Below are 19,787 nucleotides of genomic sequence, written 5' to 3'. Positions count from 1 at the left end.
AATCCTTAAGTTACTACAGCCTGGCCATTCTCTCCAGGCCTCTGTCTCTCTGGCTTTCTCTAAATCCAGTGGCAATTTCTGTTCCCCATCTACAGTGTCCCTGCTCTTTCCTGGTTCTTCTTCCACCTCTCTGACCACTCTCTCCATCTTCCTTGCTCCATCCTATTCATGTATTTACTTTCTACTTTAAACATAAGGAGACTTCGAGTTTCCACCTTCAGCCTCCCTGCTTCACGCAGTCACTCTCTCTTTTCTTCTGGAAGCTCAACTGTAGATGCTGTGCTAGGCTCTGGCGACACCGTCACATGGACAAGTACTGCCCCACCCAGCTTTCCCGCTGGAGACTGGGAGGCAAGAGAGACTAAGAGGAAGGGATAGTGGTTGAGTAGTGAAGCTTGGGAGAGAGAGAGCAGGGTGAAAGGTGAGACTGAACAGGTGAGCAGACACGCATCCCTTTCCTCGCTTCCCTGTCCCCTCTCTCCTATCCCTGTCCCCGGGGGATATCATTTTCGCCCATGGCTTAATTGATCAGTGATACGCAGCCTTGAGTTCTCCACATAAATATTCCAACATTTGCCACTAAGTGAATCTGCCCAAACCAGAGCCATTCTCTTCTTCCCAAATCTGCCTTTGTCCTCAGCCTCTCTGCCTCAGACAGGGTAATGAACCCCGACTGTCTTTCCTGCTAGAAAGTGCAGCATCCCTAGATACCTTCCCTCCCACCTCCCACATGCAGCCACTGACTCTGGTTGGTTTGAATTCCGCAAGGTCTTTTCTTTTCACCATGTTCTCATTCACAGGGCTGGCATACCCTCCCTATCCCTACTCTGGCACTGTTGAAATGGGTTTATGTGTGTGAGAGGGCAGAGAAGAAATGGTTTTCTGGGTGTGTTGGGAGAGGAGGAAGGAGAAGGTATCTCTTTGACTACATTTATTTAGAAGTTAATCTTTTTATTAAGAATCTTCACTAACAATTCCCTGCTGGACCCACTGAACAAGATCCAACTGTTTAGAATGGCATTTAAGACCCTCCAGAATCTGCACCCCACCCCCAGGTATCTTACCATTCACTTCCTGCCATCATTATCCCCTTGGCCAATGTCTTGTCCTTTACTGACACTAAACTGACCCCTGTTCCTGCTCAATGAAATAAAAGAGGATACAAACAAATGGAAGAACATTCCATGCTCATGGGTAGGAAGAATCAATTATTATGAAAATGGCCATACTGCCCAAGGTAATTTATAGATTCAATGCCATCCCCATCAACCTACCAATGACTTTCTTCACAGAATTGGAAAAAACTACTTTAAAGTTCATATGGAACCAAAAAAGAGCCCGCATTGCCAAGTCAATCCTAAGCCAAAAGAACAAAGCTGGAGGCATCATGCTACCTGACTTCAAACTATACTACAAGGCTATAGTAACCAAAACAGCATGGTACTGGTACCAAAACAGAGATATAGACCAATGGAACAGAATAGAGCCCTCAGATATAATGCTGCATATCTACAACTATCTGATCTTTGACAATCCTGACAAAAACAAGCAATGGGGAAAGGGTTCCCTATTTAATAAATGGTGCTGGGAAAACTGGCTAGCCATACGTAGAAAGCTGAAACTGGATCCCTTCCTTATACCTTATACAAAAATTAATTCAAGATGGATTAAAGACTTACATGTTAGACCTAAAACCATAAAAACCCTAGAAGAAAACCTAGGCAATGCCATTCAGGACATAGGCATGGGCAAGGACTTCATGTCTAAAACACCAAAAGCAATGGCAACAAAAGCCAAAATTGACAAATGGGATCTAATTAAACTAAAGAGCTTCTGCACAGCAAAAGAAACCACCATCAGAGTGAACAGGCAACCTACAGAATGGGAGAAAATTTTTACAACCTACTCATCTGACAAAGGGCTAATATCCAGAATCTACAATGAACTCAAACAAATTTACAAGGAAAAAACAAACAACCCCATCAAAAAGTGGGCGAAGGATATGAACAGACACTTCTTAAAAGAAGACATTTATGCAGCCAACAGACGCACGAAAAAATGCTCATCATCACTGGCCATCAGAGAAATGCAAATCAAAACCACAATGAGATACCATCTCACACCAGTTAGAATGGCAATCATTAAAAAGTCAGGAAACAACAGGTGCTGGAGAGGATGTGGAGAAATAGGAACACTTTTACATTGTTGGTGGGATTGTAAACTAGTTCAACCATTGTGGAAGTTGGTGTGGCGATTCCTCAAGGATCTAGAACTAGAAATACCATTTGACCCAGCCATCCCATTACTGGGTATATACCCAAAGGATTATAAATCATGCTGCCATAAAGACACATGCACACGTATGTTTATTGTGGCACTATTCACAATAGCAAAGACTTGGACCCAACCCAAATGTCCAACAATGATAGACTGGATTAAGAAAATGTGGCACATATACACCATGGAATACTATGCAGCCATAAAAAAGGATGAGTTCATGTCCTTTGTAGGGACATGGATGAAGCTGGAAATCATCATTCTCAGTAAACTATCACAAGGACAAAAAACCAAACACCGCATGTTCTCACTCACAGGTGGGAATTGAACAATGAGAACACATGGACACAGGGAGGGGAACATCACACACTGGGGCCTGTTGTGGGGTGGGGGGAGGGGGTAGGGACAGCATTAGGTGATATACCTAATGTAAATGACGAGTTAATGGGTTCAGCACACCAACATGGCACACGTATACATATGTAACAAACCTGCACGTTGTGCACATGTACCCTAAAACTTAAAGTATAATAATAAAACAAAACAAAACAAAACAAAACAAAAAACAAAAAACTGACCCCTGTTCCTTCCCACATACAATATGCACTTCTCTGTCTTCAGGTTCCTATGAATTATTTTCTCTTCAATTTTTCCACCTTCTGCTTATTAACTTTCCCTCCTCCCCACACTGCACCCATTTTCAAAGCCAGCTCAGACATCTTCTGTACTGAAAAGCATTTGTAGAGGCCCAAAGTCAGGTTCAACTTTTTCTTCTCTCTACTACTCTAGAGTTTATTGCAGTATACCCCATAAAAGTCGGTGAGGTACATGTCAGTTTCCCTCACTGAGATCGTGCTCCTTGGCCATGTCCTGTTTATTCATTTTTCTTTACCTCCCTCCTTCTATCTAGCAGATTGTCATACACATAGTAGGGACTCATCAAATTTTGCTTAATTCAGTTGAGTGCATCTCTTCATTCTCTAAATTCATTACCAATCCACTGTGTTGTCACCATATCAAAAATTACTGCCAACTCTACATTGTTCTCGTGACAGACTAGAGCAGTGATGCACAGATAATCCCCAAATCACTGACACTGGGCTTTAGACTGTATTATGAATATTTTTCCCCCAGCAGACTGATTTACCTTCTAATTATATATATATTTTTGTGACAATATTAAAAGCAGTTCCATTCCCTGAACGTAATATCTATCACAGTGATGAAGGTAGCTCAGCTTTTGGGTGATCTGGAGCTATTTGTATAGGATGGGGTTTAAATATTGGTTCTGCTACTGTCTAACTGCAAGATCCTGAGTTTATTGCTTAATCTCTCTGAATCTTGGTCTCCTTACCCAAAAAGGAGTAACAATGACAACTAATAAGTAACAAGTGCCTGGCACACAGCTGGGCAGTTAGTGATCTGTATTATTGACTCTCTTATTCTCTACTTCTCCTACTGGATTACCAGCTCCTGAGAGCCCATTTTTCGCTTACTGCCCCAAGTGAGCACACGGCACGGAGCCTGGAAAGAGCAGAGCAAGTCTTCAGTTAGTCATTTTTGAAACTCAGAGGGAGGAAGGACAGGATGAGGGTCCCTATAGAGGTCAGGGGCAGAAGGCCTGGGGAGCGAGTTTCTGTGTCTCCACCCACACCCTGCCACGGGCTCAACAGAAATCTAGGAGGTTGGGTTCTGCAAAGCTAGTCTTTATTCTGAGGGCAGGCAGGAAGGTCTGTGTACATGCTTCATGTCTGCTGTGGCTTCCTAGGACAAACACCTTTGGGGCCACAGGGAATTTGCCATGCTATTTCAGTAAGAGCTCCAGGGATTTAACATTTAAACATGAGCTGCAGTTTCTGGAGCAGCAGATTCAGACCCTGAATCATCCATTTTTCTTCTCCAGGATACCAGAGATGCTGTTATACACATGGAAACAGTCAATTGACCCCGGGACTGGCAGTGTAGATGCCTGCAGCATCAGCAACAGGGAGCACTGCGGGGGAGATCCCTCCTCCTCTCCAGGAGGTCTCCATGGCACTGACTTGGGTGGAAGGGATTTATTGTTTGTGTCCGTGCCCTCTTTGTGAACCTATCTGGGATTGATTAAGAGTCGGCTTTGTTTAGGAGTGTGAGAAAGGCATCTAGGGAGGAGATGACAAAAGCCTCAGTTAATTCTGCTAAATAATCTTCTGGGGACCTTCTAGTCATGGAGCACTAACCACTAAATTGCTAATTATGTGCTCAGTTAACCTTATTAATAATACTAAATGCACAGGGGCCTCCCTGATTCTGCTGGAATGTATGTTAACTGGGCTATAAAAAGGCAGCTGTGTTGAGTTTTCATGAATGTTTGCACAGGAGAAAGCATTCAGACAACAGCTAAATGATTCCTTTTGACATCTGTATTAAATTGCTCGTTAGGTTTATTGTGGAAATTAAATTACCGCGAAGCACTGTCCATTAATTCCTGATTAGGCCTGAATGTGCTAGTGCAGGCATTGGGCTGTGGTGGGGCTGATTAGTTATCTGATGGCAGGCTGTGAGGTGGCTGAGGCCCTGCTAGGAAGCCTGGAGAGGGAACAGATGTTGTAAGCAGAGGGGTTCCATCTTAGAGAAATCAGTGACGACTGTGCAAATGGAACCAGCAGGACTGACGCCAGGGGTCTCTGGAACAAGATTGGGCAGGTTATACTCTTCTTTGGCTTATAAGTTTTTCAGAGGCTAGCAAGACACGCCCATTTGGCTGGGCGCGGTGGCTCACGCCTGTAATCCCAGCACTTTGGGAGTCCGAGGAGGGTGGATCACCTGAGGTCTGGAGTTCGAGACCAGCCTGATCAGCATGGTGAAATCCTGTCTCTACTACAAATACAAAATTAGCCAGCCACGGTGGTGCATGCCTGTAATTTCAACTACTTGGGAGGCTGAGGCAGGAGAATTGCTTGAACCTGGGAGGTGGAGGTTGCAGTGAGCTGAGATGGCACCATTGCACTCCAGCCTGGGCAACAAGAGTTAAACTCCGTCTCCAAAAAAAAAAAAAAAAGAAAGAAAGAAAGAAAAAGACAAAAGACATGCCCATTTGATGATGATACAATAGTCGCTTCCCACAAATATTTATCTGGGAAAAATAGGAGGCATGGCATGGTGGTTAAGAGCAAGAGTTCTGGTGCCAGGCTGCCTGGGTTGAAATCTTGGCTCTGCCAGATAATAAAAGTGGCACCGTTGGACATATTAATCTCCTTTCCTCAGTTCTCTCTTACAAAAAGAGGAAATAATATTACTCACAGAATTGCATGAAAAATTAAATGAGTTAGTACACAGGAAGCATTAAGAAAAGTGCTGGCTATTATGTCTATACACAACAGTTTAGACTTGGAAAGGAACTCTGAGGTCATCTTCTACAATTTCTAAGTGAGGAAGTTAGGCCAGGGATCTCCAATTTCTCAGAGCTAATTTTTGGCAAAAACAGGACTAGAACTCCAATTTTTAAAAAATCCCAATATATTTGCATTATTCTACATCAGATTGTTGTAAGTGTTTAGAAAATTGACAATAGATCATGGAAGAGTCTATGACCAATTATCCTACTGTGAAGATATTCTGACCATACTAAGGAATTGTCAAAAAGAATGTTTCCAAGAACAAATGGAAATGTTAACAAACTATTCTTTAATTCATTTGGTCTAATAATCCATGTCTGAGTAGTTTTCTGGTTCATAAATGCCCCATGCTGATTCTTTTACTTTGACATTTGTAGAAAGAATTCTTTACATTTTATTGACTGAATGCTGATGCAGAGAGAGGCTGGAGGTTAAGAATGTTTCACTTATTCATCTCCTCGCAGGGTGAGAAGAGGTATGTATTGAATTCTCCAAGTATGAGAAGGGGGCCTGTTTGTTCCCTGGCCATGCTAAGATTCATGTGCACTCCTGTTGTCCACATTGTAGTTCTTGGTTATGTAATCTCATGGATGCTTCTATTTTCAGCTACATTTATACAAACAATTACTGCGTAGTTAACTGCATCCCAAACTCTGTATTAGAAGGTTAAGCATCAGAGATTGAAAGAACAGCTCCTGTTCTCTAGGAGAAGCTCATAGCCTGGTGGTGAGGAGTGGGGTGAACGAAGAGGGGGGAATAGAGACAGCAAAGGCCATAGACACATAAGCAAGCAATCTCAAGAAAGGGTGTTGTGAAAGCAATGAGTGAACCCAGGAGAGACACTGGATGCAGAATGGATAGAGGGAACTTTCCATGTTGAAGTATGTAAGACAAGACTTGGAGAAGGGCATTCTAGACAGAGAAGACAGCACATGTAAAGGCTAAACAGGGGGACAAATTGGAAATAGTTTGCATTCCTGGAAACTAGAGCGAAAAGGAGGGGGATGATAAGGAACTGGTATACAGTGAGCCTCAAAAAAAAAAAAAAAAGGCAGAGATCTTATTATGGTATATAGATGCCGCACTCAGCATAGTAGCTGGATGTATCCTGCAGGGAATTGAAGAGATTTGAATTTAATTAGAGACAGACAGATATAACAAAGGTCAGAGATGGAAGAGACATCTTGGGAAAGCTCCTCAGTTTATTAATTGATGACATGGACAATATAATTGCCTTCCTCTTATCACCCATGAAAAATATTATGTCTTTAAATTGCATCAAACTGTAAAAATAGAAATATTATGTAAAGACAAAGTATTATGAATTAAGAATTTATATTTCTACCCAGCATCTCTACTTGGTGCCTGCATAGTCATTTTATTTTATTTAAATCTACTTTGTTGATGTATAATTGACATATCAAAAGCTGTACATATTTAATATATACATCTCGATTAATTTGTCTGTAAGTATATACCAGTGAAACCGTCACCATAATGGTCATCTAGGCATAGAGCATCTGCATAATGTCTTTCAGTTAAATGAGATTTGCAAACCTACTAATTTTTATTTATTTATTTATTTTACATTTTGTTTAGTTATCTTTTGAGACAGAGTTTCACTCTTTCACCCAGGCTGGAGTGAAGTGGCACGGTCTTGGCTCACTGCCACCTCTGCCTCCCAGGTTCAAGCGGTTCTCCTGCCTCAGCCGCCTGAGTATCTGGGATTACAGGCGCCCACCACCACACCCAGCTAATTTTTGTATTTTTAGTAGATACGGGGTTTTGCCGTGTTGGCCAGGCTGGTATCGAATTCCTGATCCACCCGCCTCGGCCTCCCAAAGTGCTAGGATTACAGGCATGAGGCACCGCGGTTGGCAAAACCTACTAATTTTTGAAGAAAAGATAAATGTAAACATAGTGGTCCCTTTTTGTCCTCGGTGGAGGGTACATTCCAAGACCCCATGAATGCCTGAAATTGTGGAGAGTACCTAATCCCATATATACTACATTTTTTTCCCCATACACACATACCTATGATAAAGTTTAATTTATAAATTAAGCACAGTAAAAGATTTACAGCAATAATAATGAAATAGAACAATTGTAACAATATACTACAAGAAAAGTTATGTGAATGTGGTCTCTCTCTCACAATATAATGGCTATGTGATGAGGCTAAGTAAGGTAAATGGTATAGAAATTGTGACATATGTTAGGCTATTATTGACCTTCTTAATGAATTGTTTATTTCTGGAATTTTCAATTTAATATTTCGGACTATGGCTGACGGGGTGAACGAAACTGTGGATAGAGGGGGCAGGTGGGGGCCACTGCAAGTTTTGAGAATAGAAAAGCTGGAATGAAAAACTTTCCTGGAGATCCATTTGTTCTAACATGTTAGGGACCACTGTAATTTTGGTTTTCTTTTAAATGGTTAAACATGAATGCCATGAGAAGCCGGAACTATTTGCCATAAGGGTTTATGTCCTATCGGCTCCCACCTCTCAGTCACAGCTTGAGGTGTGGTTGTATGGGCCGGGTCTACCCACCTGAAGTTGGGACTTTCCTGCTAGCTCCTGGTAATATGGGGACTGGGAGTCAGCGAGCTCTGCCTTGAACCTCTGGTTTACCAGAGAGACGCTGAGCTCCACCTTCTGCTCCTCGGACACAGCGAATTCTGTTTCTCTTTCCTGAGTTTAAAAAAAAAAAAAAAGGACTTCTGTTAACCTAAACCACAAATAAATGGTTATTTTAGATAATATATGTTGATACTGTCTCAAGAAGTGGATTATGAAGGCTTAAGTGTTTTGCAATCAAAATTCTTTTAACTAGAACTTAGAGAAGAGCCTAGACTGGTTTAATGAGAAAATTTGTGCTTAAATTTCACATTGAAACTAGTTAGAAAATACTATCAAGCCAAGAGAAAGTTTGAAATTTCTCTCAGAAGGAATGATGTATTTGGGCCACTTTTGGAAGCAGGTGGCTAAGAACGGAGGCACAGTTCTGAGGATCTGGACTTGGTCTCCATCACTAAGGGCCAAGGGGTCATCCTTCTTACCTGTTGGTCTGGAAACCAGCAGGGGTCTCTCATTGCTCTGAGTTCATATGGGCTTTTAGGGCACAGAGCAAGCCCAGAGCTCAGTTTCAAACTTGGGTTTCACAGAGTTTTCAACCTTGGATACCCAGAAGATACTAAGGTCCATTAGTTTTCTTAAAAAAGTAAAATTATCTCTGCAGAAAATTGAATATCTCTGGTTACATACATGGTCTCTTATAGTGAAATTAGAGTTACAGAAGCTGAAAGAAGAGAACAGTTAATGGAAATTGCCCTGAGGGACAGAGCTCAACTGGATAAATGGTAGCAGATGTATTTCCTCCTCATTTCTTTTCACAAACTCCCCTCTGCCACGGGCATGGACAATACTACAGCCTCTCTCTAACTTTAGTAGGACACAAGGAGGATGTGGATTCACATTTAAAAGACTTCTGATGTTTGTTTAAAAGATTTTCATTTATTCAAAAAAACACACATTGAGCATCTGTATGGGTGTAGCATGGTGCTAGGATCAATGGGACACTAAAAAGTCTGACATGCAGTGTTCTTTTGAAGCTTACCATTTTGTTAGGCAAATTGGAAGTTTCAGGGAACATTTAAATGACTGTGAAATGAAATATTCTGGGGATATTTAACCAGAGAGAGGAACTTATATTAACTTTTGAAGAAGATGGGACACAGGGGTTGTGACAAAATAGATGACAGATGAGTTGTCTTAGAAATTTTATAGTGCATATATACTGAATTATGGTCAACAATTTTTTCCAACAGTACTTTTCACTGTTGAGGGAAGAGCATTTTTCAGAAAAATACAATATTTTATTTATTTCTTTTATTTATTTATCTTTTTGACACAGAGTCTCACTCTGTCACCCAGGCTGGAGTGCAATGGTGATCACAGCTCACTGCAGCCTCAATCTCCCAGGCTCAAGCAATCCTCCCTCCTTGGCCTCTCAAGTAGCTGGACTACAGGCATGGACCACCATGCCCAGGTAATTTTTAATTTTTTTGTAAAGATGGGGTCTCCCAAACTTGCCTAGGCTGATCTTGAACTCCTGGGCTCAAGTGATCCTCCTGGGTTGGTCTCCCAAGGTGCTAGGATTGCAGGCGCGAGCCACCATGCCTGGCTGAAATACAGTATTTTCATTCTTGGTTCATGCCAGCAGTTCAACCAAACCTGGAACCATGTGGCCTAATGGGCAGATAGGATGGCCAACAGGGTCTAATCTCTGATTTATCTTGTAGAGCTGGTAAGGCTGAACTTTGTGCCTTTGCCCTGAAGCTTTGACCTGTGCCTTGGAGAGAGGTTGTAATGAAGGGGAAAGGATTAGAGGAGTCGCTTCTCAGGCCCCAGGAGTGGTAGGTCTGGTGGTAGTGGCAGTGTGAGAAGCCAGGTTCTAGTCTGCCACTCCTTATACTACTGCCTCCTTTGGGGTCTACTGCCTACTTTGTGCAGCCAAAGCTCTACACTCATGGCTAATGAGTGAGGACTAAGCTCTGAGTTTTTCTTATCTTGCCCAAATTCCTATCTAAGGGATTTGGGGAGTCATGCCCTACAAACCATAAATTCTCATCAGATGGGTTTTATTTAACCCTATATAGTGTGACTTACTTTCCAGTCTGACTCTGGCATAACATTACGTGACAAAGAAGAAAATCAACATGTTTTTACTCCAAAACATGTCTCTTTGCCATATTTTGAAATGGCCCTGCAAAGTCATCCTTTGTGGGTAAAAATTTGCATCTGTAAAGAATCTCTATTAACATAGCTAGATCTTTTTCTTTCAGGCCCTCCAAATCTTGAAGAGAATAACTGAGAGTCTAGCACATTTTAAAGGTCTGAATAGGGAACACTTGTCATCTATTGACTCTAAGGGTGGCCACTATGAGACTTCAAAAGAACCTTGGTCTACACAACCTTTAATCTTAACCTGAACATTTCCTTTCTATTGATCCCAGGTCTTTAGACAAACTGAACCAATTGTCAACCAGAAAATGTTTAAATTTACCTATAGCCTTGAAGCCCTCCCCGCTGCAAATTGTCTCGCCCTTCTCTACCAAACCAATGTACTTCTCAAACGTATTTGACTGATGTCTCATGCCTCCCTAAAATGTATGAAACCAAGCTTCACCCTGACCACCTTGGACACATGCTCTCAGTACCTCCTGAGGGCTGTGTCATGGACCATGGTCACTCATATTTGGCTCAGAATAAATCTCTGCAAATATTTTACAGAGTTTGACACTTTTTGTCAACAATGAGGACAGTGTTTCCCTGCTTCCACAATTAAATTCTGTAACCATGCTCTCATCCCACATACCTTTGCACTCAGAGTGGTGGCCAGTGCTCCTCTTTGCCTTAGAACACTGTGTTTATTTTTCCCTAGTTTTACACACAGGATTTTGATCATTTTGATATCTATTTGACCTATTCATCCCGGACATAACTGAGAACAAAACCTTCACTCTTGTTGTCAATGTGGAATTATACTTCAGTGGTGAAAGAGCTTCATGACTGATTGATTGGTTCATTCATTCTAACACTTGGTGAGCATATATATATATATATATATATATATATATGTGTGTATATATATATATATGTGTATATATATATATATATATATGTGTATATATATATATATATATATATATATATATGGTTTTGTTAGATGCTGGGGAAAAAGGGCCCCAGCACTCCACAGCTTATAATTAAATTATTTCTTGTAACTCCTCCCCCTTTATTCTAGGTCTCAATCTATGTTTCCCCCCTCAGTACCTAGGAAGAAGTGAGAATAAAGAATAGAAATCCAGTCACTGACTCTTAACCAGAGTCATAAAAAAATACAGCACTAATATTATTTAATGGATGGTTTATCCATTCTCTTTTCCTGTTTTGCTAAAGAACAAAAACAGGCACATGAAGAGCTAGATCAACTCTAGGAACTTCTTACTGTTGTAGGCATCTTGGTGTCGTTGAGTGTTTTATCGAGAATTTCATTGAGGAGGGTGTCATCAGGAGTGAGAGGGAAAGGCCCAAGTGAGACGTTGGCAACATCTGTGAAAATTTAAAAAATTAAAGACACAAAAATGAGAATGGAGGAGTTTAAATTAGAATGAGGTCAAAATTCCATATGCTTTTTCTGTCATTCTGGAATTTACAGATGTTAGGTGCCTTCTGAACTCATCTTTTTAAGATCACATAAATATGTTCTTGAAAAAATATGACTCATACTCTGTCCTAAATTCTTCATTCTTTCTCTTAAGGACCCAAATTTGGTGCTCCCCTGTATGTGTTATAGTTAAATGCTTTTGCCAGATGAGATCTGATTAATTTTTTCTTTTTGACATTATATAAAGGACACATAGGCAGATGTTTACCTTGAATTCGCTCTTCTGAGAGTTTTCTTAGAATACTACCTAAGTCTTTAAAATGTAGATTGCTTTAGCAATCATTGAGGCATAAGATTTTAATCAGAAAATCCAAGAGATGAAAGAACATTAAGCTGCTATGAATTTCACTTCTTTTAGAACAGATCACCATAAACCATTTCAAATATGTGGCAAATGTTTTGATATTTTTAAAGATCTTCATAGAGTGCAACTCTGGGTTCTATTCAAGCAAAGAAAAAAGCATTATTGTAATACAAATGCATTTCTATTTTGTAATAAATTATTATTTAAAAAATGATCAGAGAAAATAGTGTTATAGTTAATTGGTTTATATTTAGCCAGAAACAGCTTTCCATTTCAACCTTAATTAGGCAAAAACATAGAATGCCTTAGTTTATTCTTGTGTTTTAGAAAACAGGATATACTGAAAAATGAGTCAATCTTTTCTTAATCTCTGAAGCGTATGTGGTACCTGGGAATCAGCAGTCACAGGTGGTTACTTGTCACTGTAAGACTCTGTGAAGTAATTGCCCTGGGTGTGGAATTGTGCTTCCTAGTGGGGGCATGAGAGTGGGTATCAGAATCATCTAGGCAAGGCAGTTTTTTGGCTAATAAAGTACATACCCTGTGGCATATCACAACCTCAAAGGATGTGGTCCCTGGCATCTTCCTCTTCTGCCCTCATTGAAGAATCCTGCTGTGAGCAATTGGGATCGATGTGTTCTGTGCTCTGGACTTCACCAGACTATTACCAATGTAAAGCATCTTCAAACTTTGTAATTCTATGAATAATCGGTTTACGCTACAATTTTTGTTACAATAAAAAAGTGCTTAGCTAGTACCCTAGAAGAACAAATTTTTATTTGGCTATCCTTCCATTTTATTGCCTTGAAAAGATAGATTATTCACATAATTACACCTATGAACAATTATTAGGTAGCCTGGGTTTATCTTCGAGTGCATTCAGCCTCTTTTGGAGATTTCTCACTCTTCCTTCACACCTAGGCACCTAGTAACATTTCCCAATCAAACTCTAATCTTAACTCTTCTGTGTGTATACTTCAACTGGCGGTGTCCAGAAGTACTGGGGAAATAATTCTAAAACATTTGTTGCTAGAACTCAAATATATGGTGATGATATATCACATTATATTATAATATATCAATTGTCCAAGGGTCTCTCAAAGTTTTATTTAAAAAAATGAAAAATAATTTATAAGAAAGGGGTCATTTTAACTTACTCTAACTTACTAAATCTAATCTTGTTATTATAAAAGTTTATATCAGCTAAAGTACACTAACCTCAAATTTAAAGTAGAAATACAAATTTCAATTCTCTTTTTAATTTTGATTGTTTTCCCATATTAAAATGAAGTCAGTACAAAACATCTTTTTATATGTTTATATGCTCCTCCTCTAAATAATACCTTTTTGAATAAGACTTGATATTAGATGTCACAGGTCAAATCTGAGCTGTTTATATGGTGGAATTAACTATGCAGCTCTTCTTTTTATTCTTAAAAATGCATTTTACTGCTATTTTATAACTAAAATTCAACTAGGCTTCTCCTATTATTAGCTACAAGTCAGTCTAAAAATGATAAATTAGCTGAACTTAGGAGAAAACAAATATAGGCACAGCGGCTTTCTCTGAATGTCAGTAAAGGAAGAAATGGGAAACTAATATCTCAATTTCTACATTTTAAGTCATCAAAAATTAATTTCTTAAAACATTATTCACATTACTAAAAATCAAATGAACTGGGGAATACATTGCCCAGAGAATAGTTTTATTGTGTATATTTAAAAGTATTCTTAGATTATATGTGAAAATGGGAAGACTGCAATAGAAATACACGTGAAAGAGAAATTTCAAACATCTAATAAACACAGGAGAAATGATTTTCCTCTGCCTTTTGGCAAACTCTAGAATAAATAGTAATATTCAATACTGATAAGTGCTGCAATGAGACAGGCTCTTGTCTTTTCTGCCAGTGGGATATTTAAATTGTAACAAAATTTCTGGAAAAAAAATTTGGCAAAATTTATTAAAAGCCTTAAAATCCATAGTGTTTGACTTAGTAATCTATTTTGAGAAATTAGTGATTTGACAAAGATTTATGCTTAAGTATCTTAATTAAAACACTATTTGTAATGTCAGATACAATGATGCAATGGTTAAGTTGATGACATCTGTATGGATGCAACAGAATGTTGCAAGTCATTAAAATGATAACTTTGAAGAAATTTTAGTGGAACTATAAAATATCCTTTACATCAGGTTAAGTGGAAAAAATGATACAAACTGTAAGTAAATATGGTCTCAGTAATATGTGTATATAATAGAAGAAAGAAGGCAGAAAATAGGCAGTAAATGTTCATGATGGTTGCTTCCAACTGTAAGATATTGAGTGGTTTGGTTTTACCTTTATTCTTTTCTGTATTTTCCAAGTTTTATGCAATAAATTTAAATTATGTTATAAAGTTAGAAATATAAGCTAGTTTTGAGAAAGTACATTATAAACATTATCTTTAATTAGGAATTGTTTTATAAATAACATGCTATCATGATGATTTGAATGAAAGTTTAGAAACAAAGAAATTAGATCTAAGCTTACCTGTTGAAATGACAATGGTTTCACCAGGCTCTCCCAATGTCTTCTCTGTAGTTATTTCATCTTTTCTATTAGTACAATAGAAAAGAAGGAAGAGGTGGTGAAAGAGAACTTGATGACAGTAGAGAACATACATTTAAATTTCTTATACTGAGTAGACCTAAAAGTTATAGGAAAAGCATACTTTAAAACTGGATTTACCTATTTTTAAATTATGGAAGTAATATTTGAATATATTCTCATTGAGGAAAAATTCAAAAAACTCTCCAAAATGGTTATGTTTGACTCCAGTGTTTTCCATAAGCATCCTGTTTTTTTGTGGTCCTGGGGTTCTGTGATAGGCAAAGCTGGTCTTTGGGGCATAATCCTATAGTTCCATTCCACTTACACTGTGTTCTTGACATCAGAGATAATTGATGACATGATCTGTGACTGAAATATTCTTGCTAAAATCTCAGACCCTCAAGCCTGCATATCCAGAGTCATTAAGCTTATCTAATAAAGTAACTCTTGTGGTTACAGTAATGGGAAAGAGGTAGATTTCTGGGTAATACAGATTTACTAAATCTGTATTCTGGGCACAGCCATTGCCTGTAATGGTAACTAGTTAGGAAGTTGGCGGTAGGTTCTCAGTGCCATGGAATAATGGTGTGGAAGAGATTCTAGGAGCAGATCCAAGGTCGTGGTGGTAGAGCTATATGTGTATAATGTTGGCCCATTCTAACAAGCTTTACCTAGAAAGGAGTAGTGGTGAGACAGCCTGGTGGGAGGGGGTCCCCCCAAAAACTCCAACCACCCTGCCCACTGGGATGGAGCCTTGGGGAGTTTATGCAGTTTGCAGTGGGGAGGAGCCTGGCCCCTCCTCTTCCTGTATGTAACCTGGGATTCAAGCTGCATGTGGGAAGCACTCTAGCAGGGACTCTGGGCTAGCAAGTCCCTATTTTACCCTTTTCTTCCTTTTCGCCCAATAAAACCCTGCTTTACTCATCCTTCAAACCATCTGCAAGCCTAAATTGTCATGGCTGTGGGACGGACAAGGACCTTGTGTTAGGTAACAGGAGCAAAGCACCCTAATGGCGCTGGTTCCGGGTTCTTCCTCCCCAACACAGGCCTGCCAAAAGGAGCCAATCAGAGGTCACGCCTTTCCGCCTCAGCCTAGACCCAGCCCCTCAGCCAACCAGCGACCCCCATGTAACGTCCCTAGGCATTAAAAGACGGAGGCAGCAGAGCCCTCGCTCTCTTTCTTCTTCCGCTTCGGCTCTCCCTCGGACTCCTCCAATAAAGATCTCTTGACTGCAACCAGTGTGGCGTGGTCTGAGTCTGAGCCTGCAGAGTCACCCTTTCACCTTGTCTTTAGCTGAACTAAGGGTAAGTCCTGCAACATTTTTTGGTGCCGAACGTGGGGCTCGAGAAGTGGTGAGTGAAATGGGGACTCTAAACCTCTCGCTGTTGCTTCTAAGCCTTTTCAACCTTGGACTTCTGAGGGTGGGGAAAACCATTCCCCCATACCCCATCGCTCCTGGGCCTTTTCATGGCCCTTTCCTTCCATTCTCAGGGTCAAAAAAGGAGCAGTGAGCAGCAGCTCCCTGCTACTCTCCCCTCCCTGCTGGGGCTGGGATGCATGGTCCAAGGGTCCCACACAGCAGGCTGGCTTGTTCCCAGCTATGCATCACCGCAGCAGCCTTCTGCTTCCCTGGCCAAGGGGTTCAGCTCCATCCGACAGTAATTAAACTTTTCTCCCTGGTGGAGGAACTTGCGTAGGAATAAGAGGTTCTTTCCCAGGCATTTTAAAATGTTTTTTTTTTTCTCTTCTCCACCCTGTCTGCAGTTAACCTTTAAAGTTCTTTTTCCCCTTTAGCAGGCCAGACCCCCACCCCCAACAACTATCACTGTATTCTCTGCAAAGTTTTGGTTGTGAAATCAAGCCTCCATTTTGTTATACATCCTGAGGGCATGGCTTGTAACTCCAGTGGCAAGACTTTGCCTTAGGGAATGAGCCCTTTCTGGTTTGATATCTGCATGTTTTTCTAAATCTGTCTCTTAAATAGCCCCATTCAGTGACTGGGTTTTCTTCTGCCTGTCTGTGTGTGTACTGTGTGTAATGTCTGTCAAAGAGCTCTAATTAATTCGGCCTAAAGAAAGACAAGCACTTGGATGTAATGTTTTTAAGGGAAGTTAAAAGCTGTGGTACCTTTCAGTGCACGTGACTTTAATCTTTAAGAAATAAAAACAGCCTTAAAGATTATTGGTAAAATGAAGGTGTCGTTAACATGTAAATAGGTGAACTAAACTATGCAAACAGATGCAAGGTTTGCTAAGTGTTTTGAGGTTATAAACTGCTTTTTGGGTTTTGAGAACTGTCTTGTTGGCTTCACAATAGGTAATGCCTGGGGACATATGGGATTAATTGCACCCATAACTAAAAAGGCAAACCTCGGCTGCAGTCAGCACACAAAGTAACATACCAGGTTTTACCTTAAAGTTAAAAATTGTTAGGAGTTAACATTATAACATGTAATTGAAACTACTGAAACTAGATTTACACGTAAGGGGTGTAAGAATAGTAAAATGTGTTTTTATAGTAAAAAGTTATAAGAAGGCATGGAAATATAAACTTTGGCCCAGGGTTAAAGGATTGTATTAAATTAGATAGAAAAAAGCTGAAGGTTCAAAGAAGTGCTGGAAGAATTGTGGAAATTACTCTTGCAGAAGAGGTTTTTTGTGTGAACATATTGACTATTCAAAAAAAGGTATTACATGGTTTTTCCATAAATTGAGCATTGAGATAAAACCATAACAAAATTTTCTTCAGGCACTAATCTGCTCTTTGGCAAAATTTGTAAAGGGTTATAAAAGGTTTTTGCTTGTTTAAGATTTCTGAGTGGTCATTTTGGCACAATAAATAATTTATGGCAATCTGGAATTATATTTCATAATATCAAGTGCATTAAACATATTTAAAAGGCTTCTGAAAATCAAACTTCAGTTTCAAAATTGTCCTTCCTGACACCTGGCTTTTTGGATAGTCCAGAGAGCCCCTAGAACGTCCAGAAAAGAGGTAAACAGGATTATTTGACATATTTAGGTACATGGGATTGTCAAAATGATGTTCAATCTTCTTTAGGTCATTATCTTGGTAAATAATGCTAATCTATATTCCAAAATTCTATGGGATTTCAAAAATTCTAATATCTAAATGTGTGCTATCAATCATAATTAAGGTTGTTAAGTTATTGTAAACCACGGAGATAACCAAATTTGTCAATTGTGTTCTAACTGTAACTACGCTGGACATTTTGCTATTCACAGACAATTGCTGTCTTGTTTTTATCCTTTTCAAAAGATGGCTTATAATAAGCTGTAGGACTTTAACAGGTGCTCTCAAATACAGGATTCTGTTAACTTTGGAGATTGTAACATTGGAATAAAGGAAAATATACAGGACTCATGAGGAGCTGAAATGCTCATGAATATCAAACCAAACAAGAGTTAATTAAATGGACAGAACTCAGAAAGCTGAAGCAACCTTTCGACTTTTTCTTGGAATACTGCTGATCCTTGTTTTATTTTTCAGAGTCAAGGAAACTTATTTTGAACTATTTATAGCCTTTAGCAATTAAGTAAGGGCCAGACGCGGTGGCTCATGCCTGTAATCCCAGCATTTTGGGAGGCCGAGGTGGGCGGATCACAAGGTCAGGAGATCGAGACCATCCTGGCTAACATGGTGAAACTCTGTCTCTACTAAAAAATAGAAAAAATTAGCCAGGCGTGGTGGTGGGCACCTGTAGGCCCAGCTACTCAGGAGGCTGAGGCTTGAACCTGGGAGGTGGAGCTTGCAGTGAGCCAAGATCGTGCCGCTGCGCTCCAGCCTGGGCGACAGAGCAAGACTCCATCTCAAAAAAAAAAAAAAAAAAAAAAAACAAGTAAGGTATACTCCTGGGATGAAAATTTGGAGCATGCTTATTTCTCTCTGTCTGGTTCCTTTAGAATTTGGAAACTATCTGTGAGTATTCTTAACTTATGGCAATATAGTTGTTTGCATCAGTGCAATAAGAATCCATATTTCTTTTGCAACAAGACACAATTGGAAAATTTGGGTATTTTATCAAGGGTTTGACTGAAAGTGTATGCTTCCCTTTAAGGAGTCAATCTTGACTTACAGAACAAATTAAACTCAATGGGGAAAGTGGCCTCATACCCTTGTCTATGCAGTCCCTGTACAGGGTTCTTGACCTATGGTCAGTAAAGAATGTCACTTTCTAACGGGTCCAGGAGCTCCAAGTTTATCTTAGGACCTTAAGAGAATGGGATACCCCAACTCACAGGCATTTGAGGATACAAACCCAGAGCTGGGATCAGCATTAAAAGGTCTCACCTGAGATTCTCTGTGGAACAGACTTCCATCAAAGTCAATCCAAAAGGCTTATGTAGAAATAATTATTCTTGCTGCACTTTATGCAAATAATTAGGCCAAGTATAAAACCAAAGTCTATTTGCAAACAACTCAGTCCTATTATGATTTTGTTTTTAACAGAAATGAGGACTGGAGAGAGGGAAATTATGTTTCAAAACTTATCATACATTTTTCATTAAATTCTAAACTCATGAGTTGTTTTTAAGTTTTTGCCTATATTTTAGACTAACCCTGCTGGTTCCTGTGAACCAACCAGCAATCTCTGGCTGCAGCTCAGAAAGGACAAGAGGGATGGGTAATGTAGAAATCTGGATCAATATTCTAGTTCTGAGCAATTATCCTGCAAATCCTGCCAGGTGATGGAATAAATAGGGAATAAATAGAGTGCCCATCACCCGGAGGTTTCCTTTTTGGGGAAATAAGACCAAGGGAACTAACCAAAGCCAAGCACCATGCACCCAAATTCTAGCAAGCATAACTATAGCTACCCGTTATCTTGGTGTGTCACAAGATGTCCTTTTCTCTCTCTTGTTGGAGGACTGAGTTCCACAGATTCACCTTAGTGTTTGGCTTATGATAAGAAGTCCATGTAACCCCCTGAGACATATTTTTGTCCCAAACTCAATTACAAGCTTTAGGTAAAAGCCCTAGGA

General features: G+C 39.7%; 1 protein-coding gene across 2 annotated transcripts in view; it reads right to left on the bottom strand.

The window, feature by feature from the left end:
• Window positions 1–19,787, bottom strand: part of IMPG1 (interphotoreceptor matrix proteoglycan 1) — a 169,398-nt gene that overhangs the window by 102,379 nt on the left and 47,232 nt on the right. For both annotated transcript variants that reach the window (XM_055274210.2, XM_055274211.2), the window contains 3 exons: window positions 14,724–14,788; window positions 11,667–11,770; window positions 8,207–8,347 (listed from right to left, as the gene is read on the bottom strand). In XM_055274210.2, the coding sequence (XP_055130185.1) occupies window positions 8,207–8,347; window positions 11,667–11,770; window positions 14,724–14,788 (310 nt within the window). The remainder of the gene's footprint in view (window positions 1–8,206; window positions 8,348–11,666; window positions 11,771–14,723; window positions 14,789–19,787) is intronic.

The sequence above is a fragment of the Symphalangus syndactylus genome, chromosome 4, assembly GCF_028878055.3.
Source record: "Symphalangus syndactylus isolate Jambi chromosome 4, NHGRI_mSymSyn1-v2.1_pri, whole genome shotgun sequence".
Taxonomy (NCBI): domain Eukaryota; kingdom Metazoa; phylum Chordata; class Mammalia; order Primates; family Hylobatidae; genus Symphalangus; species Symphalangus syndactylus.
The sequence above is the reverse complement of the archived record's forward strand: the minus strand, read 5'-3'. Positions and strand labels throughout refer to the sequence as shown.